This window comes from Pyrgilauda ruficollis, unplaced genomic scaffold, assembly GCF_017590135.1.
Source record: "Pyrgilauda ruficollis isolate IOZ18807 unplaced genomic scaffold, ASM1759013v1 scaffold10, whole genome shotgun sequence".
Lineage (NCBI taxonomy): Eukaryota > Metazoa > Chordata > Aves > Passeriformes > Passeridae > Pyrgilauda > Pyrgilauda ruficollis.
Genome location: NW_024508101.1, coordinates 5811829 through 5834481, shown reverse-complemented (window position 1 = coordinate 5834481; position 22653 = coordinate 5811829). Strand labels below are relative to the sequence as shown.

Below are 22653 nucleotides of genomic sequence, written 5' to 3'. Positions count from 1 at the left end.
GAAATCAGCAGGAGGTTATTTACCACCAATGCACAGCCCTAAAACTCCTTGTTTGCCTGACGTGTCATGGAACAGCAGAGCCAGGAGGTGTTTTGAGCTTCTCAAGTGCTATAGCAGAATCAAGCAAAATGACAGTGGGGCTCATGAAGAGGTGCCAGTGCTTTGCAATAAAATTTACCAGAAAAAAAAAAAAAAGTCTCTTCTTTGTGGAATAGGTTATTTATGGTACCTGTGAGTATCCTGTGGGAAAATTACAGCCCAGTAACTGAATCAGCAGTAGCCAAAGCCCAGTTGGCTTCCAAGAGAACCTGTTGCCATTTGTTCCCTGTGCTGGTCTGTGACCTTTACAGCTCAGGCACTTGCTGCTTTCATGCTGGGGCTGGTAGAGGTGGTGCAGCACAGGTAAATGAGCTGCTCAGGGCTGTCTCACCTGCTCTGGCTGCTCTAAGGCCAGAGAAATGTATAATGGTAGCCACTGAAATGGCAGAGTGGCTTTATCATGTGGGAATTACAATGTTGTAACAGCCATTTTCCACCTAATTTTCCACATTTTGATAGCTTTTCTTCTCCTCTTGGAGTGATGAGTGTGAGGAGAGAAATAAACTCTAAAATAACTGAGATAGAGATTTGCTACAACAAATCTGCAATAAAATAGCACAAAGCAAGACCTTCTCATGTATGTTTTATGTAAAGTCTTAGTTGAGCAATAGAAATATATAAACTAGTCCAAATTGCATCTGGCTGAAAGTTATAATTACAGTTTTATTGATTAGTCATTAAGTTTCAATCAGGGCATAACCACTAGGACTATTATTTTGTCAGTAGTTTTTTTGATATGTACTTTTTTTCCATTTTATACTTCATGATTTAAATTGTTTTTAATGTGAAGCATTAAGCCAAAGACTGTCCTGTTAGGATTCTTAAGGCATATCTTTGCATTTCCACACTGGTATTTTACAAAACAGGGAAATAAAAATTTAGAGCCAGGAAGTGTTGATGGATTTCTAGGTTTGCTGTTCCTTCACTGGTGAGTATAAATGAGTCAGATACCTTCTTGTGCATCAATAAAATGTGAGTATGTGCAAAAATTAAAGGTGTGTTTGTGCTGACTAATCTGTTTTGAATGTGACCTGTTAAAAATAATAAAATAGGTAACTTAAAGGTGTGTTTGTGCTGTTTTGAATGTGACCTGTTAAAAATAATAAAATAGGTAAATAGGAAGAGATTCAAAGGTTGCTTCAAGATATGATAAAATGGATGTGAGAAATCGGTCAAATGGGAGCTTTTCATTTTTATAACAGCCACTCTCCTGTACTGTTTACAGGCTGTGGAAATTTACAGGAGAAACAGTCCCCTGGAACTGGTTTGGTCCATTTTTCCAGTTCCAGGCTGGGAGAGATAAAGCCAAGCAATAAAAAGACAGGGGTTGTAGCAGTGTTTTGTTTTGTTTTTTCCTTTTAGGCAGGAGGAATATAGAAAGCTAATCTCATCTCCCAGAGTGAGATAAAGAAAAGTACATACAAAATCTCACCCTGTTATGCATAATTATGTTATTTTTTCCTACAACTGAATCTTGCTGTACAGGGACTCTGAATACCCCATAATATATTAAAAACTGCTTACAAAGGCACATCCAAAACTCTAGAGGGCAGATACATGGTGTATCATCTCATCAAGGAAGGAGAAGGTTGAAGGATACATGAGTTGCCAATGGGGGAAAAGCTCTTATTACACCGCTTGTGTAACTGAAATCTGGAGATGGAAAACACAGTGCATCCAGGACTTTGGAATTTTTCATCTTGACTCTGCTTTGCCCTGTATGTTTAGTCTGCCTGTATCTTCACAGTGAGCTGCCAAATGTGCTTGGAAAACGTGATATCATAGGGAGTGGAAAGGAAAACCAGATGTTTCTGAAATGTTACTTTTAATATTCTAAGGTGGTATAAGTAACTCTGAGAAGGAAAAGTATTTTTAAGCTCCTAGTGACCAGGTGTGTCTTGCAGGCCCAGAGTTAACTGTACAGATTTTTTAATGTCAGTTTAATATGAATGTGTGTATTAATGACAAGAAATTCTGCTGAAGAGAAGTTCCCTGTCTGAACCTCTCCCACCAAGCTCCTGCAAATGTGGTTTTATGGGACAAGTTTAAGATTGTCCCTGTTTGACCAATGAGGTTTCTCTCATTGCCAAACTGGTTGGATTCAGCAGAGCTAATTTGGATTCAGCAGATCTAATTTGGATTCAGCACAGATAATTTTACATCCCTTTTCCATGGAGGTGAGAATAAAGTTTTTTGGCTCATGTTCCAGAGAAGGGAGCTGACAACAGCCCTTTCCCATCTAATATTTAGATATTGTTATGGTTACAGTAGGAGCTTTGCAAGATATTAGTGAAAGTTTTGGGTTGTTGCCTGTAAATTGTGAGTTCACTCTTATCTTTCTGACCTTTTGTTCTTCATTGGCTATTTTTGATGACACTGTCGTTCTTTTTTTTCCCTACTTTGCAAGGCAGCAAACTACCTTGACTTTCAGAGAGGAAGTGAGGGGGAGGACTGAGGACCAGCGTGGGAGGGAGATGTCCTGTTCTTTTGGCAGCTGATGGGAATGACTGTGCTCTGGATCTCCACCAGCTGAGCTCATCGAGCTGCTTTTGTCCTTGTGCAAGTTTCTAGAGTACTTTAGGATTAAAAGTCTGGAGATTTGCAAAGCTCAAAAATTTGTCATTTCAGTGAGGAGAGGGAATCATGTGACTCCACGGGGCAAGGTGAGGACAGGTATTTCAAGGTGAAATTCCAAGCTCACTTGGAATTCCAGTGTGTTACCACTTGAGGTACTTCTGTGATAAGAGCAAAGTGTGTGGTTCATCTATGATTAGCATCTGACCCTTCATATTAATAACTTTGGAATTTTTTTATCTGCTGTTGGGATGTATCAAATAAGAAAACTTCTTAATGCAGGAATTATCTTTCTGGGGAATTCATTTACCCTTCTCTTCTAGTACAAACTTGTTTCTTAGAAGAAGCAAGGTCAAATGCAAGCAAGTTTACAGATTTACAAATCATGATTCTGTAGAATGACATTTTAAGTGTGTTTTTAATTCAAATAAAAGAGGGAATTGTATGTTTTATTTTACATGTTTAATTGTATGTTTGTGGGGGGTGTTTTTCTGCATAAAAAGAGGCATTCTAGACATGATGGACAACACTGTTGTCCCTCTGTCCACAAATCAGCTACTTCATCCCTCTGCCCTGGTAGCATTGCTTGAAACCTTTCATTAGTTTCAGTTTAAGAGAAGAGTGGGAATCTCCAAAAGGATATTGGTGTAAATTCCAGGAGAGTTACTGACTAGGTCAGAGAAGAAAGTTGTTATTAATGCCTGTTCTGAGGAGAAGGCAGAAGCATGAGTCAGACAAATCCGCAGAGTAATGGAATGAAAATCTCCAGCAGGATAATTGGCCAGGGCTTTGCAGATGGTAAGCTCTGGAAGATCAGCTTGCAGGAGCCCAATCTAACAGAGACAAGACAGCTACTCACATCAGACATGAAGTTAAGATTTCAGGTATTTCAAACTCTAAAACTTGCAATGTTGGAAGATATGACTTTTCAGTTCAACAGGAAAATTGGACGCTCTAGGGAGAGCTGATTTTAGTTCAGCAAAGAAGCAATAAAGTACTTATGTATAGACTTTGAGCTAATGGCTTTGAATATTTTAGCTATCCTTTTTCTAAAAGCTGAACTAATAAATGGACAAAACTGTTCTGCGTTTTGTGCTTTGCATCCTATCTCCTCTCAGCCAGTGTGGCATGTGCTGGCAGATCATAGTATGCATAAGTAGTGTGCAAATGACAGCAAAGTATGATGGGACCTTTTCCACAGTACTGAAACTTTTTTTTTCTCTTTTCATTGTGTCTGTCATTTTAGCTGTGACTGTGCCTTTTGTGCTGTGCAAATCTGGCTGCACACAGGCTTTGAGAAAGGGAATACTCCAACCCTGGCAAGATGAGCAGTGGCAGGGAGTGCAGCAACCTAGGTGGTCTTCTGAATTAATCGTGGTGGGGTTTGAAATATTCATACATGAATCTATGTGAGGTCAGGTCTGCAATACAGATGCTGTGGAATTTTTGCCAAATCCTTATGCAGAAGCAGTGGTTAGGAGATGATTGGGAAGGTGAGACTGCTGCCTTTGAGAGGTAGTGGAGAAAGAACAGAGGACGGATGGAAACTCAGAGCAGCAGTTGGGAATTGGTTGTAAATAAAGATGAACAGAGGCATGAATCCACAAATGCTGCCAACAAATTCATCATACAATTAGAGGCTGAAACAGCAAATTAAGAACTGTCAAATACCTAGCCAGCCACCCATACTGATCTTCTCTTGTATGCTCCATGCTAACTGCATGTAGTGCATCTTCTTCATCAGCTGCTCTCCCCACACTGCTTTGTGTAACCTGCTTAGTTCAGGCCTTAGAGAATATGCTGCTTTGCAGTACAGCTTGATGGTTGTCGTGTCTTTTGATCACAGGGCTGATAATCAGTGCATTTAGAAGTATTTGTAGCTCAGAGTGTCTTCAGAGGAAAGCAAATTTGGATTAAAATTATAAGCGAGAAGTAAATAATTTTAAAGTACTTCCTGATGGATTTCCTGACTTGCTGTACCAGTCAGCTTTGGAAATGTTTGAGACACTTTGGAATAAACTTACCTTAACCAATGTTCTATACTGAGTTTGTCAGGAATAACTCTGAATAGCTCCATATGTGGACAAGACCATAATTCTTTAAGTGAAAAGGCTGAAGGAAAGAGTAAGGTATCAATTAAAGGAAAAATACTTAATAAAATACAATGTAGTTGAAATTTCCATATTCTGGGCCAATGTAACCCCAAGAGAGTGAGCAAATTGCAAAATACTAGTCTTCTTTCAACAGGAGACTTAATGTGTTTTCAGAAAATACTGCCTGTGTTCTCTTGCCTGGAATCTCATTACTGTCTGTCCTCCTGTAACTCAGCCTGACCCCACTTGGCTGCTTGGAAGCAGTTTTATGCTGGATAGGATGCACCACACCACTTCTGCTGAAAGAATGGTTTGGCTGCTGGATTTAATGAGTTTCTTAAGCCTTTTAAAATAAATTTAACAGACTTTCATGGTGAAAGTGTTGCTGGAATAGATTGGATCATGCAGATGGTTCTGTACATTGACTTAAGGGTCTATTTTTCTTAGGTTTTAAGGATTTCTGTCTTTAAATGTGGTAGTAATTTATGACTCAAGCATCCACCAGGTTAAGGAAGATTTTTTTTCAAGTTATTCAGCTGCCTGATTTTGCTGCTTGAGTTTAAGCCAACTGCTTGTGATTGTACTGAGGAACTTCAAAATCTCTGTGACACAGTTTGTGCTGGAGTATAAGAAGTGTTTAACATCAGGCTACTTTTGGTAAGTTTTAGGTCTAGTTTTAAAAAGGAAACAAAACTCTACATTGCTTAAATGTTAAAAGACCAATTGGTTTATGCAAAGCACAGAAACTTTAAAAACATCTGCACTGAGAAGTACTTCTGCAAAGAAATTTTTAGTGTCAGACTTGTCAACTTCACAAACTTTCCCTGTTCTCTGCCTGCCAGCTGATGTAACTGGAGTAAGAGTTTCTCCTTGCTGTGAACAGAACTTGGCACAAATTCCCACTGCTGGAGGACAGAAGTTTTCTGAGGTGTATCTGACATGGCTAAAGGAAAGGTAGGCAGGGAACCCACAGCAGGATTTGCTGGGAATAGATCTGGGCAATTGAAGAGCCATGTGTGGGGAAGGAAATCTGAGAGGGGCAGAAGCCCAGTAGCCCTGAGAGGGCTCCTGAAATGATGGATGAGGAGCCAGCTGGGGATTTCAGGCAGCTGAGGTGAAAAGGCTCAGCCAAGATGGCCATTGTGAAGGAACAAGTGTGTGGTGGTGCAGATGATGCTCTGAAGCAGGAAGGAGGCATCTCTGGGAAGGAATAAAACAGAGCTGTCATAGATTTGAAAATGACAGGATGAAATAAATCTGCAAAACAGCTCTGCAGATTCCAGGTAAAGTCATCTAAGGTGGGAATGTGGAAGAAGTTGAAAGTGTTTGTGCAGAAACTCCAGTTTTCCAAATGCTTGTGACATTTGGTCCCTGTGAATGGTCTCATCTCTGAAATAATATGTTTTTAAGCTCTGGGAGGTGCTGAGATCTGAGGGATCTTGCTGGGTGAGATTGTTCTTTGAAGAAATGTTTCCTACCAGCATACAGGGGAACTGCAGTTAAATTAATGAAGACCTTGTTGTGTCAGTCAGGAAAAGATGGGACAAAGAGCTTGGCATTGTGTAAACTTTCCCATCCAGAGCCCATTAGTCAAAACTTGTTCTCTCCACAGGGTTTAAATTAGGAGTGGAGTCACCTGTTGATGACCCCAGCAGCTTTACACAGGACTGAATTTCACTGTGCAGGAAGGGCACTCTGTGCTGTGTGTGGGGAAAACAAGACTTGGCATATTCTGAGGCTTTGTGCTCAAGGTGAACACTTTCCCTGGGGCTGGCATTTAAAGGCAGTGGACAGTACATGTAGGGGGCAGTTTCTGCCACCCCTGGAGACAATTCCCTCATTAAAACAGGAGTTAACACTTCCATTCTGTATTCTCTGTGCTCCAGCAGCTAGCACAGCCTGCTGACAAGCACATGTGCAAGGACTTGTTCACAGCTGCAGTTGTGACCCACAGTGAGTTACTGACCACAGAAACTTGTGGTTTTGTTCTGTCTTGGTCAAAAGGGCAGCAGAGTTCTTTAGATGAAGGTTTATTGGTGGTTGAAATGTTTTGGGTCTGTGATTGCAGCAGTTCAGGTATCCAAGGAATATAAGAACCATATATATGAATATGAGGATATTTCATGTTCCTCCTCTTTTCTGCTCCTTTTCCTGGTGGTGGGAAGGGTGAGACAGTTCATCTTCCATCTCCAGCTCACAGCTCATGCTCCCTGCTAGCTAATGTTTCCAATCCAAGAGCTGTGACCACAGTTAGAAGCAGTTATTTGGAGGATGAAATACTTTGCTAATCTCATAATATTGCAGTCATTTCCCCCTTCTCTTGAAGAGGGGCATCCCAGGGAGAGCTGAAGAACCAAGCATAAATTTTACAGGGTTTGGAGAGGCATGGAAAGCTGCAGTGCTGAATTCAAGTTTTGTTGAGAGCCTTTGACATGAACCCAGAGCGAAATTTCCGCTCTATTCTCCAGATCCAAAGGAAATCAGTGCAATTTAAGATATTTTGATTTTAAACTCACCTATTATTTTAATAATTCAGTTATCTGAGAAAGGAAAAAGGACATCTTTTATGTTTCAGATTAAAAATAGTAACTTCCTACTTGGAAGGGAGCATCTGATATAGAAACAGACATTCAGATTATGACATATTAACCTAATTGGGAAGCAGCATTTTTTTTTTAATATATTAAAAAAACCCCAGAAACAGAACACACAGAAAATCAACAACAAAGCAAACTTGAGCTCCAAGGTAGCTTTTGTCTGCAGCAGTATAGTCAGACCTAATGCAGGTTACACTTAAAAACCCCAAAAATACCAATTTATTGCCACTTCTCTTTGAACAGGGTCTTGGAGTTGTTCTATTTTTCTTGCTTATTTTATATTCTGTTCAGCAGGCAATCGTTCTGACCTTCAGAAATTGGGTGAGAGATTAGGATTTTGTTAGCAGATTGACTGCAGCCTAAACATATGTCCTTTGATAAATCATAGCATCTTTGTTGTTGTCATTTTTGTGAAGCAGCTTTTCCTCCCTAATGGGTTAGTGATTATCTTGCACAGGTATTGTGAGGTTTAGCCTAAAGTTTCTGCTCTCTGGATGCAAAATTTTGTAGTGTCATAAATTATATTCTTACTTGATTAAGAATAAACTTATGCAAATGAAATTTAAGAGAAACTGTCCCCAGGCATATTCCTTTAGTTTTGTGTTAAGTATTGAATTAATATGGTGAACATCAATTAAAGCTTCCTAGACAGATAAGTCCTTAAAACTAACTTCCTGTTTGAGAAATTTAAATATTAAAATCCTTTAGAAAGGGTTGTGAAGGGTTTTAAGCTGCAACTAAAGAAAAGTTTTCTGGAGCTTACTCCATGTTTCTGTACTAAATTTTCAAGTAGGCTGAGCCATGCAAGCCAGAGATTGGCTCAGAGTCACTGAGTGCAGGTTCCTAAATCACCAGCCACTCACAAATTCCATAGCAGGTCTTTGTCCTCAGACTACCCTTCTCCTGCTGTGGAACAGAATGGCTGGCTAATTAATAAGTGGAAAAATATTTGGTCTTGATGCTCACCTAAGCCCAGTGTAGAGAATAGTCCAGCTCATTAGTCAGGAGCTCATCAGGTGCCAGAAATGAGGCTCTTGCTTCAGTGGGCTTACAGCAGGGCTAATGTCTGTCTCTTGTTAAAGACAACAAGTGCTCAGACTCAGTGGCTCTGGCAGCTTTTGGGAGTGTGTGAGTCAGATCATCAGCTGTGCAGGGTGCTGCAGGAGGAGATAAATGCTTCCTCAAGCTGCTTTCCCCAGAGCTGCAAAGCTGAAAGTGTTGTACCAGCTGTGTCCCTGCTTCTGAGGAAACCTGTGCTTAAACCTGTGCCCCAGCCCAGCTTCAATGCCCAGCCTAAACCCTTAACAGCCGTGATGGCACCTGCTCTGTCCTCTTCCAGATGTTCCTGGGTACAGCTCGTGCACAGCTCACAAGGTTAGTGGTCAAGCTCTAGTGGAGGTGCCTAAAAACAAATCTCTGTGTTATCTTTGATTCTCTACCAAACCCTACAAATCCAGCCAGAGGGAAAACACTTTGCCTGGAACACAAAGGGTGGAAGGAAAAGGCTGCTAGTCTGAATAAGATATGTTAATATTTGGATCATAACACAGCACTGGAGACCAGGAATTGTTGTGTTCTTTTCTGAAGATGTTGGCATTGTCCTTTTGCACTGAGCCTCTGTGTAACAGGACTATGCCCCCTCTGTTCTTCTTTATTATACAAAGAAAAGCGCTGGGTACCCCAGTGCTGAATTAGATGAATCTGCCTGATGCTGAACAGCTGCTCCAGCTTTAGGTGGGATTGGCCCTTATGCAGAAGTTCCAGTTTTAAGATCAGGTGTTTCCAGTAAATGTAGGTGAGCCCATAGGAAAGGCGGGTTCCTGGTGCTGTTCCTGGTGCTGTTTACAGCAGATCTGATTTTCTGTTTGCTACAGCCACATTCATACTGAAACAAACTGTTTAAATTGGTGTATATATGACGTTTCATGGCACTTTGGAGACTATTTGCTCTGGTCATTCTTCACAACAGCCAGGACAGTCTGGTTCCAACATAAATCCACCAGGAGATGGCAGCGTTGGCTCGTGCAAGGAGTACCCGAAAGTTAGAACGCTTTTCCCTCAGCTGACAGAGGAAAGGAATTACCTTAATTTAGTTAGAACATACACGGTCTTAGCAATACATAGATAAATGTTAATGAAATACATCTGTTTTTAGCTTTTGTTCCTGACTGGCAAATGCAAGTAGGTAAATTAAAATAAAATTTAAAATACACGTAGATTTTTTTTCTAAATACTGGAGTACCCTCTGACCCAGTAAATGATTTGAAACAAGGATTTTGAAATTCAGTACCCTCTTGCTCAGAAATGGTCATAGCATTAAAAAGCTGGAAAGGTAATAAGTGCTAATATTGTCATTTCTGCACACCTGTTCTGTAAACTATTCATAGCTTTGCTTGTAGCTGTAAAATCAGGTTTCCCTATAGCTTAAATTGGAAAATTCTTGAGCTTTTGTTTCAGTATTATTGTTTTCCTGCCCTTGTGGTATGTATACATGTGCATTGACACTGTTTTACCTGACCTGGTAAATAAGAAAGGAGCTTATAGGGCAGCACCTGAACTTTCCGTCTTGATTCTGTCTTTTTGCTCCCATCAAAAGCTGGGAATAGCAAGCTCCAGAGCTTGCTTGGGAAAAAGTGTATGGCCCCTGTCAATGGGGTGCTGTTGTCTGATGCCCTCATGTCAGCTGGGGTGGCTGAGATTCCCCACTGCTGGACCCTCTCCATGGCTGGCTCTGCAGATGTTCAGCACAGAGCTGATTTGTCACAAGGTCATCCCCAAATCCAGCAGGATGCCCCAGGAATGGCCTGAGCTTGGTGGGCTCTATTGTGCTCTTCTGTGTCAAGCAACAGGCTGTGTGAACAGCCAAGAGATTAAAAAGCAATTTCTCCCTGGGACCTTGGTGACTGGGGAGCTGATAGGGCCCCCTGTGTGAGGCCATATCTGAGTTCTGTCTCTGTTAACCCCGTGGTGGATGCAGGTAAAAGTGTGGGGCAGCTGCACACTGCATCCCTCACTCTCCCTGTGCCATTTGCTCGTAGCTTTCACACCTGAAAATTGAAGTGTGGGCTCTCTTGGTGCAGGGTTACCATACTGGTGGTGCCTGAACACCCTTGTCCAAGAAGGCAAAGCCTGGAGAGGTGCATTGTGTTCTCTTTGGCAGGGTTACCTGGGAGGTGCTGCAGTGATTGGGATCAGAGCGTGATGGAGTTGAGATTCTTCTGCACCCACCAGCCAGGCTGTTACTTTTTTTTTAATAAGACACATGTGAACTTAATCTTGCATACTCTCCTTCAGAGCCCTGTTCTCCACATCAAAAGCCTGCAGGGGTTGTTGTTGACAGGAAGGTGCATGTGTAGGAACAAACAAGGTACCACGCTGTAAGTTCAGGAGCTCAGTGAAAATGTCACCGTGCAGTCTGATGTTGGCAGCTGCAACTCGTGGCTTTTTGAATAGCAGCAGTGCCCTATGGAACCAATCTGACAGCACTGCCCAGGTGACATGAGCCTTTATTTCCTTTCAGAACAGCACAGTGTAATCATTGTTTTTGTTCTTGTGCAGCCACAGAGTCCCTTGTAAGCACAGATTCAAATGGAAGAAACATCAAAGTTAATTTGAAATGAAATGCGCCCCAAGTAGTCAGGGGGAAATGGAGACATGACTTTGTAGCCACCCTTCTCCTGCCAAAACTGCAGCACCCCAGATGTCAGGAAGCCACGCTGAGCTCTTTGTCTGGTCTTGATTGACTAGATTGTTTTCATCCCAGCCTTTTTAAAGCTTTCCTCATGCCTCCATATTTTTAAGGAATAAAAAGCTAATATAAGGACATGGAGTGTTATGAAGCATGAAGTTCTATAAATATTTATGCTGAACTATCAAAAAAACTTGACAGTTCTTATTTTCTTGACAGATTGGGGTCACTTGTTATTTTTGACCCTGAGAATTGAAGAGCACATGGAGTTAGATCTGTTTGTAATGACTTTTGGATATTGTTGTCCAGTAGACTTGTAGGAATATAACAGGATAAAAGATTTTTTTCTTGGTATCTTTGTGAAAATGAAACCTAAACCCTGTACTATGTTACTCAAAAATGACCACTCAAGTTACTGTGCCTGTGCAATCTCCAGTGAATTCCTGTACTTTCTTTGGCACACATGGATTTCCCAGTTAGCTGCTTGGTTTGCCACTTAAGATGGACAGCTTTCACCTGGGCTGCTCTGCACTGAAGCACTCTGTGATCACCTTTGTCTAGGAGCTACAGTGTGTTCCTGAGCCCAGCACAGGATGGTCTCAAGGCAGGCTAAAAATCTGGCAAAGGCCTGTGGGTTCTGCAGTGTTTTGCCAGCAGTCCCATCACTGCTTTAAGTATCCCTGGAGCCAACTGAAGACAAACTCTGCTTAAAATTTTAAGTGCTGATGAATAGACATTTTCTAGAGAGATGAGAGGCTTGTAACTCCCACACTTCAGGATCCTCATTCTGTGAAATGATGTGCACACAAGCTTAATTTAACCCCTACCTCAAGGTGAACATTTAAAATCCAAGCCTGGCTTTTTCAGCAAAGCTGGAGCTTTGTGGCAGCAGCCACGTTATTACGTCCAGCTGCAGAAATTCATTCTGCAGGAAGGGATCAATCCAATGCTTTACCTTGAATGAAGCATGGTGTGTATTTTAAGGTAAAGCTTGGAATATGTCATGTCTAAAGCTGGCCGGAATGGCTCCTGCTATCAGTCACTAGAGGGCACAAAGGAATTACCAAAGAAAGAATTTTGTTGGTCTTATAGTCCTGAATCTCCACTTTAAATCTGTGAAAGTGGGGGGAACAGTCCTGTGGAACGGGAACAGTCCATTCCTGTGACTGCCAAAAGACAGGATGGATTAAAATTTTGGTTTTATCAGTGATTTTCTCAACTCAAATCTACTGCTGCTTTCAAAGTAAAAAATTCCAAGGGTGCTTCCATGCTCTTGTTAGTATAATTTTATGATCAGAAAGTACATGGCTCTCAGAACAAATACATAAGCTGCTCATGAGCACCTTTTAAGTCCTGTAATTACAGACCTGATTTCCTCATTTGTGAGGTTTCTGTTCTTGGAAGCAGTGTTTGCTACATGAAGAGAAGCCAGCAGTTGCTGCCTGACCCCCAGTTCTTTTGCAGGTTGCCTGTCTCATCCGGGTTCCATCCGAGGTTGTCAAGCAAAGGGCCCAGGTTTCTCCTTCCTCGAGCACTCTCCGGATTCTCTCCCACACCTTGTACCATGAGGTGAGTTCAGAGCAATATCCCTCAACATTTTCATCCTTCCCACTCAGTGCCATACACGTCCAGAAGCATTCCTACAACTTTATCCCAGTTCTGTGCTTTCCCAGCACTTTTCCATCTATTCTTCTGTTCTTAAAAGTGATTGGCATGTTATGATTGAGGAAACCAAACCCACACCTCCCCCTGGGGCAAGTTTCAAGCAACTTTTTTTCTTCTCTTTTTATATGAGATACCTATATTTGAAGATGATTGGAAAAAAAAAAAAAAAAAAAAGAGGATTTAGCTTCCAGATTGCAAAGCTGTGCTTGTATTTATGCACACAGTCCTTGTCTGGGGCAGCAGGACATTGAGTCTCTGTGTGCAATTTGCTGAATGGTTCCCAGCTCTTGAAGCTGGCTTTGGAGGAGATGTCTAAAAGGCAGCATTTCAGAGAGGCTCTGGAGGAGCCAGGAGGAGTTCTGGAAATGAGTGCTCATCCAGTATTAGTTACTTTTGAAAAATAAGGGCCTTTGTCTTCTTTTCAGGAGTTGTGCCGATCCCTCCTGTGAAAACCTGTTCACGTCTGTTTTAGCAGAGTTTCACAAGGGGGGATTTTCAAGCTGTGTTCCGTAAGAGAAAGCAGCTCCTAAAAACAGTGTGGAGAAAAATAGTATAATACATTTTCTAAGTGTAAAACCCAGGGAAAGGAAGACATAAATATGACCTTCAAATGATCCACTTGATTTTTATTTGCTTTCCAATGGAAACTGTTGTGATAACCCTGCACCCTTCTTTCTGTGACTTGATTCTGCTTTTAAAGCTGATTCTGTCAAAACCATATGTTTTTCCCTTTCCATATAGCTGGCTAGAGAACCATAAGCCTTGCCAAACACTTGAATTAAGTGCCCTGTAATAATAAACAACATAATTTTATATGCATTTATAAAATAAGTTTTAATTGTTTTGAGTATTTTCAGCTGGTTAAAAATATAAAACATTTGTCTTGATAAAGGCTCTGAATCAAAGCTAAGGAGGTGAAAATAAAACCCTGTGGCACTGTAAATAATGGAATACAGTATACAGTGTTATAATCAATACAGTCTATTTGAAGCTGAGGTGTGACACTTTAGAGCTGTAATGCTTGCCTCATAATCACCAATAAATTGTGGTCTCTGACAAACTCATTCCCCCTGGATGATGCTTTCTTTTGTTGCTTTGCAGGGTATTCAAGGCCTTTATCGGGGTTATAAAAGCACCGTATTAAGAGAGGTAAAACACTTGTCTTTTCTTCTTTTATTTTTTTTTTCTCAATTGCTTCCTTTGCCTCAGTTTTCTCACAAGAGATAATAGTACAATTGAGATCAGTTGCTCTAACCTTAAGCTCTAAATCCCAGCATATTTCATTCTAGGTAAGTTACCAGCCTGAAATTGAAATAAAACACTGATAATGAGCACTAAGAAAACCTTTGATTCGTACAAAAATTCATTTGCCATCCTGTCTCCCAGTTCTGTTGCTGCTGAATTGAAAAAGGACAGAAAGGTATATGTTAACATGAGAAAACCATAAATTAAAGTACTGGAAACTTTCTCAAGTCTTGTGATTGCTTCATGTGAACTATATATGCCAACAATAGTGAACTGGTGGCATCAGGCCAAGTTTAGCACAGACAGATTTAGGCTTTCTTTAAATATATTCGTCAGCAGATGCCAAGGGATTATTTGTCATCTGTATATAGAGAGGATTGTGCTCTCTCTAATTTTTTTTTTAATGTGTGAAAGAAATGCATTTAGTCACCCAGTCTGCAGATTTGATATGGCATTACTTAACTTTAAATCAGAAGTATCAGGAAAAAAAAAAAAAAACCGCTAAAAATATTTTGGCCCACTCAGAAGAAAATAGTTCCTAAACTAAAATCTTTTCATAAATGTACTGTGAATTCCAGGATTAGTGTCATGGAAGTGCTTGATATGCTGTGTGAACTGAGGGCAGATTATAAAAGAAGTAGAAAAATATACCAATAAACTCCCTGTCTAGAATTGTTTCAATATCAGATCCCAGGAGATCATCTTTTGACAAAACAGAAGTTGCCTTCTGTACCTGAAATGGAAAGATCAGTTGGTTCATAGGAAAACATAAAATCACAGAAAGGTTTGGGTTGGAAGGGACCAAAAAACCCATCTTGTTCTACCCCCCACCTTCCACTACCCCAGGCTGCTCCAAGCCCTGTCCAACCTGGCCTTGGACACTTCCAGGGATGGAGCAGCCACAGCTTCCCTGGGCACCCTGTGCCAGGGGCTCCCCACCCTCACAGGGAGGAATTCTTTCCTGGCATGACACAGCCACTGGTGTCCAGGAAGGGCTCTCCATGGGACATTTTGGATCTGCTGTGGGTTTGTCTTCTCCTCATGTAACTCAAGTGGATAAAGGTTAGGTTTGGATACCTAAAGGTAGGTTTGGATCCTCCCTCTTCTGTTTTAAACACGGGCTCAGATCTGTTGTCTGTGTTGCCATTGATGATAAAGCCAGTTGCAGAGGCTTTTTAATCTTCATTCAATAGCTCTGCTTTTTAAAACCTTTCTTCATGCTGCAAACTGTTTTCAGGACAGTTATGTTGGCCAGCTCTTGTTACAAGTACAGAATAAAGATGGGTATTACCTAAAACAAGAAACACCAAATTTAGTGTTCCTTAAAGTGCTGACAAATGCCAATGCACTGCAGTTTATTTTAGCAGTTCTGAGAGTTTAAAAAAAGTAGTTATTAGTGCAAAGATGACACCTGCTTTTCTGAAATGTAACCCCACCATAGCTTTGTCCTGTCCTTATTTTCTGGCTCACTAAACGTGTTATTCACTCAGATTTCATTTGCTGACTGGCAAAAAAGGCGAATGAATAAGAATCATTTTGATTTCTCAGAGGGGTTCTGAATAAATGAATAAATTTAGATCCCACTGAGTACAGATTTTGCATACTAACAGGTAGATAAAGCACATGGTTGCTACTGTGTGCTATTCTCCTTAAAATTTGTTTTGACATATGTCAGGGTGGTAATTAATTTGCAGACCATATTCATGGCACAGTGTGTGACCCTGCTGAGATAACTTTGTTTACTCAAAATGGCAACACTTTGTTGGAAATTTAATGGGAGTCCTCTTCATTTTGTATATTCATAAAAGATCCTTCAGAACTGATTTCAGTTGAAGTATTGCTTTTTGGAAGAATCTGTCCAATAGAATGAGAAATAAATGATTACTAAATGAAATGTGCTTTCTCTTAAAAATGAAGCAAATCATAGGTGATGTTTAAAAAGAAAAAAAAATCTTTGAATTTAACACTGTTAAGACTGTTGCATTTTTCTGACACTAAATTGCAAAGCAATGTCTGCTTGAGTAACAGCTTTTTGCACCTTCATCTGGAGCTGTTGTGAGCCTGACATTTAATCTTGGTGTTTTTCCTTCTCTTTGAGTACACTTCTTCCTTTACGATCTTTATTTTCAGATAAAAATCTGTATTAATTCATTATTAGACACATCCTGGTAGCTACATAGCATATATCACGTGGTACTTAATTCCAGCAGACTTTTATACTTACAAGGTTTTTTTACATGCTTTGGTTCTCTACCTACACAAACCCCTTTGTTTAGTTATAATGGAGTGGGAATTTTTGGATAGAGGTCTTCAATACATGATTTTTCATTTGAAAAATATTGGAAGAGGCTGGGAATATTGATGCTTTTCAGATGATTATATTCTTGTGTTGGCAAAGTTCTTGAGCTGGAGTTTAAGAAAGGTTAATTTTAGCTGTATTGGGATAAAATTTTGTGTATTATATCAAGATTTCTGGACAGGGATCTGTTTGCCAATTGATTGAATTTCAGTGAAAAGAAGTCTGTTTATAAATGGAGTGTGGTGTGGAAGCCTCATCTCTCATCTTCTTGCTTCAGTATAGATCATCTTTTCAGGACAGCCTTACTCTGCTCCATGTAATTGGCTTTAGCTGCTGTGCTGGTGCAAGGTTTCATCCTTCAGTTTTGATTCTCACTCTGACTTATCCCCTTTATCTTCTCAGAATGCTTTCTGAGCAGATGGATATTAGAAGAGAAAGATGATGGCTAAATACATAATGCTTTTGGAAATAACTTTGAGTGAACCTCCAGGCTTGAAAGTTTTGGCTGTGACTCTTTTCACCTTTTTGGTGCCTCTTCTCTCACATCTCCATTACATTTTGGTCTTTACCTCTTCCTTTGATGGAGTTACACTGAACTAATCCTGAAATGGAAAGGGAGGTGAGGTACAGTGCCTCATTCTGTTGGCAGCAGAAGCCTGAAGGACATCTGTGCTCCAAGAGGAAGGCTTTTGTAATAAAGCACAAAGTGGGAGTGTGGTTATTAGGTTGCTCAATGAGACTTTGAATAAATGGCAGAAATCAGAGGCTGTGAAATGATGTGGAATTCCCATGATGTCATTTCCAAAGCAAATCCAAGTGAGAATTGCCCCTTCCTATGGCTGTAGTGTACCAGTGTGCAGCACTGTGGAAACTGGATCATGCTACTAAGATCAGTCAATGAACAGGTAAATTTATTCACATTTTCCACAACAGAGAAAAGTTAACTGGTAAAATTTCCAGCCATCTCATAATAAGGCAGGAGCAGACTATAAATCCACTGCAAATCCTTTAGAATTCCTAAATGGGAATGGAGTTCTGCTGCTGAGATCTTATATAGGCAAATGGAGCCAGATTTTTAATTCCTGCATAATTCATTTTATTAACTATGACCAAGTAGAACATCTGTTAAAATTCCATAATGTTCAGTTCATGGGAAAAAGAAAGAAACCCCTGAGTTCCCACTGGAGCTCTTCCATTTCCCTTCCTGTTACAGGACTCCAGCAGATGTCTTAGAGGACGTTCTTGTAAATGAGGGGACAGCCCAAAAGAAAAGGAAGTGCTTTGTCCAATTTCCCTGTGTACAGTGAGTTACTTCAGTGGCATGTCTGTGTGCAGGTTGCAGCTTCTCAGTAAATCTGGTGTCCCTTCTGTCCTGAATTACCATGGTTTGGAAGAAGTGAGGGAGTCCAGAGTGGGTGTTCCGTGTGCTTTTAATCCAGTTTGTCACTTGTGAAAGTACTGCAGATGGCCTGGCCTCCAGCTTGGAAGTAGATTCAAAAGGAGCTAAATTAATATTGAACTTTCTTTAAGACAAAGGGGATGGAGAATGACTGGCTCTCTGTAACTCACAGATGTCTTGGAAAGAGACTGAGAGTCACTTTCAAATGTCAGTCTTGGCTGTGCAGGTAACCCTGGCTGAGCTTGTCCTCTTGGACTTTCCTGAGACAATTCAAACTCTGCTTGTGTTGGCCTCCATTCAGGTGGAGGTGGCAGTGATGCTTTACTTGTCAGTGTTGTTTCAGATCTCAGAGCTCTGAGTTTGAAAGGAAACCCCTGACAAAGCTGACCCCACTTGGGAACCACACGCTCCTGGCTTTGGTTGAAGTGAGGTAGCCCAGTTGTCACCTTGGGCAGTCCCAGCTCTTTAAGGCAGAGCAGCTGTGGCTTGGTTTGAGGTTTGTGATTTTCCCTTCAGTAAATGCAAGGCAGAGCCCTGAGTGAGTATAGGCACTGCTGCTGTCTTGGGAAGGAGGGAATGGTAGAATAACTTTGGGAGGAGAGGGACAGCCAGTTCAAGGTGTGCCGTGGCAGCAGTGTGGCAAACAGCAGCAGATTCCAGAGAGCCAAGCAGAAGTAACATCTCCTGAGGAGGAGGCACTGCTTGTTGTATGTGTTCCACAGAACTGCTGTCCTTTTACAAGGTGTGTCTCAAAAGGGCTGAGGGGGACCTGCAGTGCAGCCTTTGCAGATGAGGAAGGAGCTGGAAGTAAAAAAAAAAAAAAAATACCAAACCAAAACCAAAGAAAAACCCCACCAAAAAAAAAAAAAAAAAACAAAAAAAAGCACAAAAAAACTCTCTTTGACAACTTACTGTCTAGAATAGGAAAACTAAAGCAACTAGCAGCAAAATGGGCCTTAAAGGCACACCTGCTTGAGTTTTCCTAATTTTAAAGGCTTGGTGAACAAAGGATGCTGAGGGGGTTTGTATAAAAATGTAAAACCCAACTGAGATATGTTGACCCTGTTGACTGAGGGTTGGAGGGGATTTCTGAGGGCTGAGCTCAATAGGGCACACTGCAAACAGGGAGTTTGTTTATCCATTTAAGGTAGTTGTGCATGCTTTTCTTTTGTTAGGACATCTTTATATAAATATCCTGTTCTCTGAGCTGTTAGAGAGGTTTTTTTTTTAGTTTATCTCTGTTGCTGTAGGACAGAAAGAATGTTATTAATACATTCTTCCACTTGCACAATTAGAACTTTGATCTTTTGTCATTCTCTGTGTATTACAGAGCAGATGTCGATAGAAACAGGCAAACAGGACACTATCTTAATACAATATTTGGAAAAATAAACATCCTCCTTAGTGAAATATGTGCAGTATCTGTCTTTTGTTACCTTCTGGAAAACCAAGCTGGCTTTATGTTACTTTGTGACTCTAGATAGGTTAGGTTTAACCAGGAATTTGCCAGGCAGGAGCTGTAACACTGGTTTTTGACTTTTACTGAGCAGCCAGCCTTTCTTTGGCTTGGGTGTTTCCATATAGAGCATCAGCAGTCTCATGAAAGGGATAGGGGCTGTAAAATGGATTAAAGAGCTTTGTGGAAAATTGTGCAGAGCTTATATGACTTCAGGATTAATGGGAGGAAGTTGAAAAATAAGTCCCTGCTTCCCTCTCTAACATCACTTTGTCTTGGAAAGGCCATCACTGGAGTTCTATCAGCTCCTGTACCACTTTTATCATCCTAGGTGTCAACATTCAAGGGATTTTCATTTTGAGGGGGCTGTGAGGTTAAAGGGGATTCCTGAGGGGTGGGAGCAGAGACTAGTCCATGCTCTGGGATAAGTCCTCAGGCACACCCTAGTTTGTGACCTGGAGCAGCAATAAATGGGTAAAATGAATAACTCTGCTGCTGTAGGTTATGCTCATACCTTTTCTCTGCAAATGCTGGAATAGTACTTGGAGATGAAAATGGAGATCTCACAAAGCAGTTGTAAATTACTTTTACAGGCTACAAAATAACCCTGGTTTTCCTAATTTACCAGTTGTGGGAAATAGGTTTTGTGTCACGTCTGAATGGTGGACAGAATCCTAAAGCAAATTCCTTGACTTTTGGGGGGAAGGAATGAGGTTTTTTTGGCTTTTTTTTTGGTTAAGCATGTTTGCAGCCGAGATATTCTGGTTGAACACTCTTGCTCAGGCCAGGTGCAGCATCCATACAGACTGGCCAGAAGCAGGATTCAGCCACCCTTGGTGCCAGGGATGTGCTGTTTACCAGTGGAGCACACGGTCACTGCACCTCTCTGACATCAGGGGGTACATTCAGATGAAAAGAATTCCACATATGCAGAGTATTCCTGTATTTTGAAAGCTACAGCCTTACAACTGGGATCTTTGAAGAGAAAACCACTTGGAAAGCCATGTGCACTCAAAGCACAGGCTGTGATTTGATAATGCAGATTCTTTCCAGCTCAATGTGGGTGCAAGCAGAGTCTTGCAGGAAGCGTGTCCTGCTCCAGGCTTCCAACAAAGATAACATTTCCATACATTCTCAAAGCAGCTTGCTAAAGTGTTTCTGCAAATGCAGCATTCATGGTGTAGGAATGTGTTTTGTGGGTGGGTAGCAGCACTGTGGGCAATAATAAGTTGGGAGGAAAATAATAGTATGAAGAAAAATTTCTGATTTTCTTTGTGCTGTAATATTTTTGTTTCTTTTGTTGTTTTTTTTTTTGTTGATTTGTTTTTGTCTTTTAAATAACCTAGGAACTCTATTTACTACACTGATTGCTTTGATTTCTACATGTTTCAGAATGGTTTGAATTTTTGGCTGAGTGGTGGCTTTTAGTTTTAATTCCTCAGCTGCATTCCAACACAGACAACTGTATTTTGTCTGCGTAAATACTTTCTGTAGGTCTCAGTTCCTGTTTTGCTAAGTTGTAGATCCATCCTGCTGATGGCTGGAGGTTTGCTGGGCTGTTTTTGGTGAAGGCGACATTTCAATGGTGGGAGAAGCAACTTCTGCATGTGTGTGCTGAAGTGGGTAATTCTCTAACCCCAGAAAGATATATATGTGTAGGGCATATGTTTATATCAAATATGTACAAATATACATGTAGACACTTCTATATGTAGAATATGGTATAGCTTTTAATAATTTCTTGTCCAAGGGTCTTGGACTCTCTGAAGCAACTAGTCCTGTAAATGTGTGTGATTGGTCTGGAACAGCAAGCAATTTAGCAATTTCCTGAAAGTACAGGACTGTTTTTCAAGGATGAAATTCTTGCCTGAAGTAGACCAAAACATGATTTTACAGTGGAAGACTTCCACTTGCAGGATCACGCTGCTGTCAATTTTAATAGCACTTAACCTGGTTTTTTCATACTTAGGGTACTATTTTCTGGTTTCTCTGCACCTGCTAAAAGCAGAAGCAGAGTTAAAACAATCAGAAATCCGATACTTGAACCTGTACCCAAAGATTATGCTGAAGGTGTGAAAACGAAATGAGATCTATGGCAGAGAGCTTATGTAATTTATCAATTATGCTAATGATTGGAAGAATGGCAAGAGAAGCACTCGTGAGAGAGTGCCACAAGAACAATTCTTCCAAGTGTTTAAGACACATCATACTTCAATTATTTTGAAAGACTACCTGCTTATTATGTAGCAGGAAATAGGAATTGATCCCACTGTTTTGAGTGCTGGAGGAGTGCCCCTCAAAAGAGAAAATACTGAAAGCCATACCTCGCTTCAGGATATTTTAAGGGCCAGAATTGGCTGATTTTAGCGGATGGAATAAATGAAACAGCTTTCTTAGCTTGGTCAAAGGGGAACCTCGGGAGTGCGGTAGGAATTCACCCTTGCAGTAAAGATTTAGGGCAGGAAAAGGGAAACGGGGAATTGGCGTGGCTCCCTGCCCGCGGCACTGCCCGGCTCGGCCAGCAGAGGGAGCAGCGGCGCCGGCGGAGTTTGGGGCGAAATCCGCGGGTCCGGGGGTGCCGCGTTCATCCCGCGTTCATCCCGCGTTCATCCCGCGTTCATCCCGCCCGCAGAGCCAGCTCAGCAGCTGAAATTGTCCATTTGGTGCTGGGAACCAGCCCTGTGGAACTCCTGGGGACTAACTTGTGTGAGGCTTAGCTTGGGAATGATTTTATGCGCTCCTATTTTTTAGCTCTGATGAGGTTTTCATTTGATGTAAATAGGTTATGTAAGATTTGTAGCCCTCTCCATGTATTCCTGCCCTTGGAATAATGCCCATGTGTCATGAAAAAGAAAAGAGAATGTCTGATCCCAACACCTGGCAGTATGTGTGCTGAGACTTCATGGGCTGTGTAATCTGTTTCAACATCTGTTAGTATTCTGCATTTCTTTAGTTTATCTGTTTCTAAGAAAAATGCAACTAAATTTATAATCTTTGGGATAATGTGGTGTGTGCCTTAATTTGAAAATCTCACATCATTTCTTAGTGATAATATAGTTGCAAATGCAACTATATTGCATTGCATATTCTGGGAGGTGGAGCAGGGTGGTAACGTGATTTTCATAATTTTTATAGAAACTTAGGCAGAGCAGGCCTGGTGTGTGCACTGCAGATGGAAATAGTGCTGTTAAACCAGGCTCTTATCTCACTTTTATTTTTCTGTTAATTTTATGGAAGGCAATAAAGCATAAACTCTGCACATTTTCTTATTATGTTGGTTGAATATGTGAAAATTGTGTTCTTGCTTTTCAAAGCCAGCAGGTCTAGAGTTTGCCCTGAGTGTTTTGGCATGACTCTGCAGTGCTGGGGTCCCTCTGCCAGATCTGGCTATCCCAGGCTTGAATCTTTCCCAGTTAAAGGCTGCTAGTGATGCACAATGTGTGACACAGCTATATTTCTGTCCTGAGGAGACTGAGGCATCTCAGTGCTCTTTCAGACAGAGCAAAGCTTCAAAAAGAGAGAGAATCATAAACCAGGA

The 22653-nt window shown here is 41.0% G+C and overlaps 1 protein-coding gene across 1 annotated transcript in view; it reads left to right on the top strand.

The window, feature by feature from the left end:
* SLC25A26 (solute carrier family 25 member 26) overlaps positions 1–22653 on the top strand; it is an 82440-nt gene that overhangs the window by 6031 nt on the left and 53756 nt on the right. Inside the window, exons 4-5 of the mRNA XM_041460588.1 lie at positions 12516–12620; positions 13818–13865. Of these exons, the coding sequence (XP_041316522.1) occupies positions 12516–12620; positions 13818–13865 (153 nt within the window). The remainder of the gene's footprint in view (positions 1–12515; positions 12621–13817; positions 13866–22653) is intronic.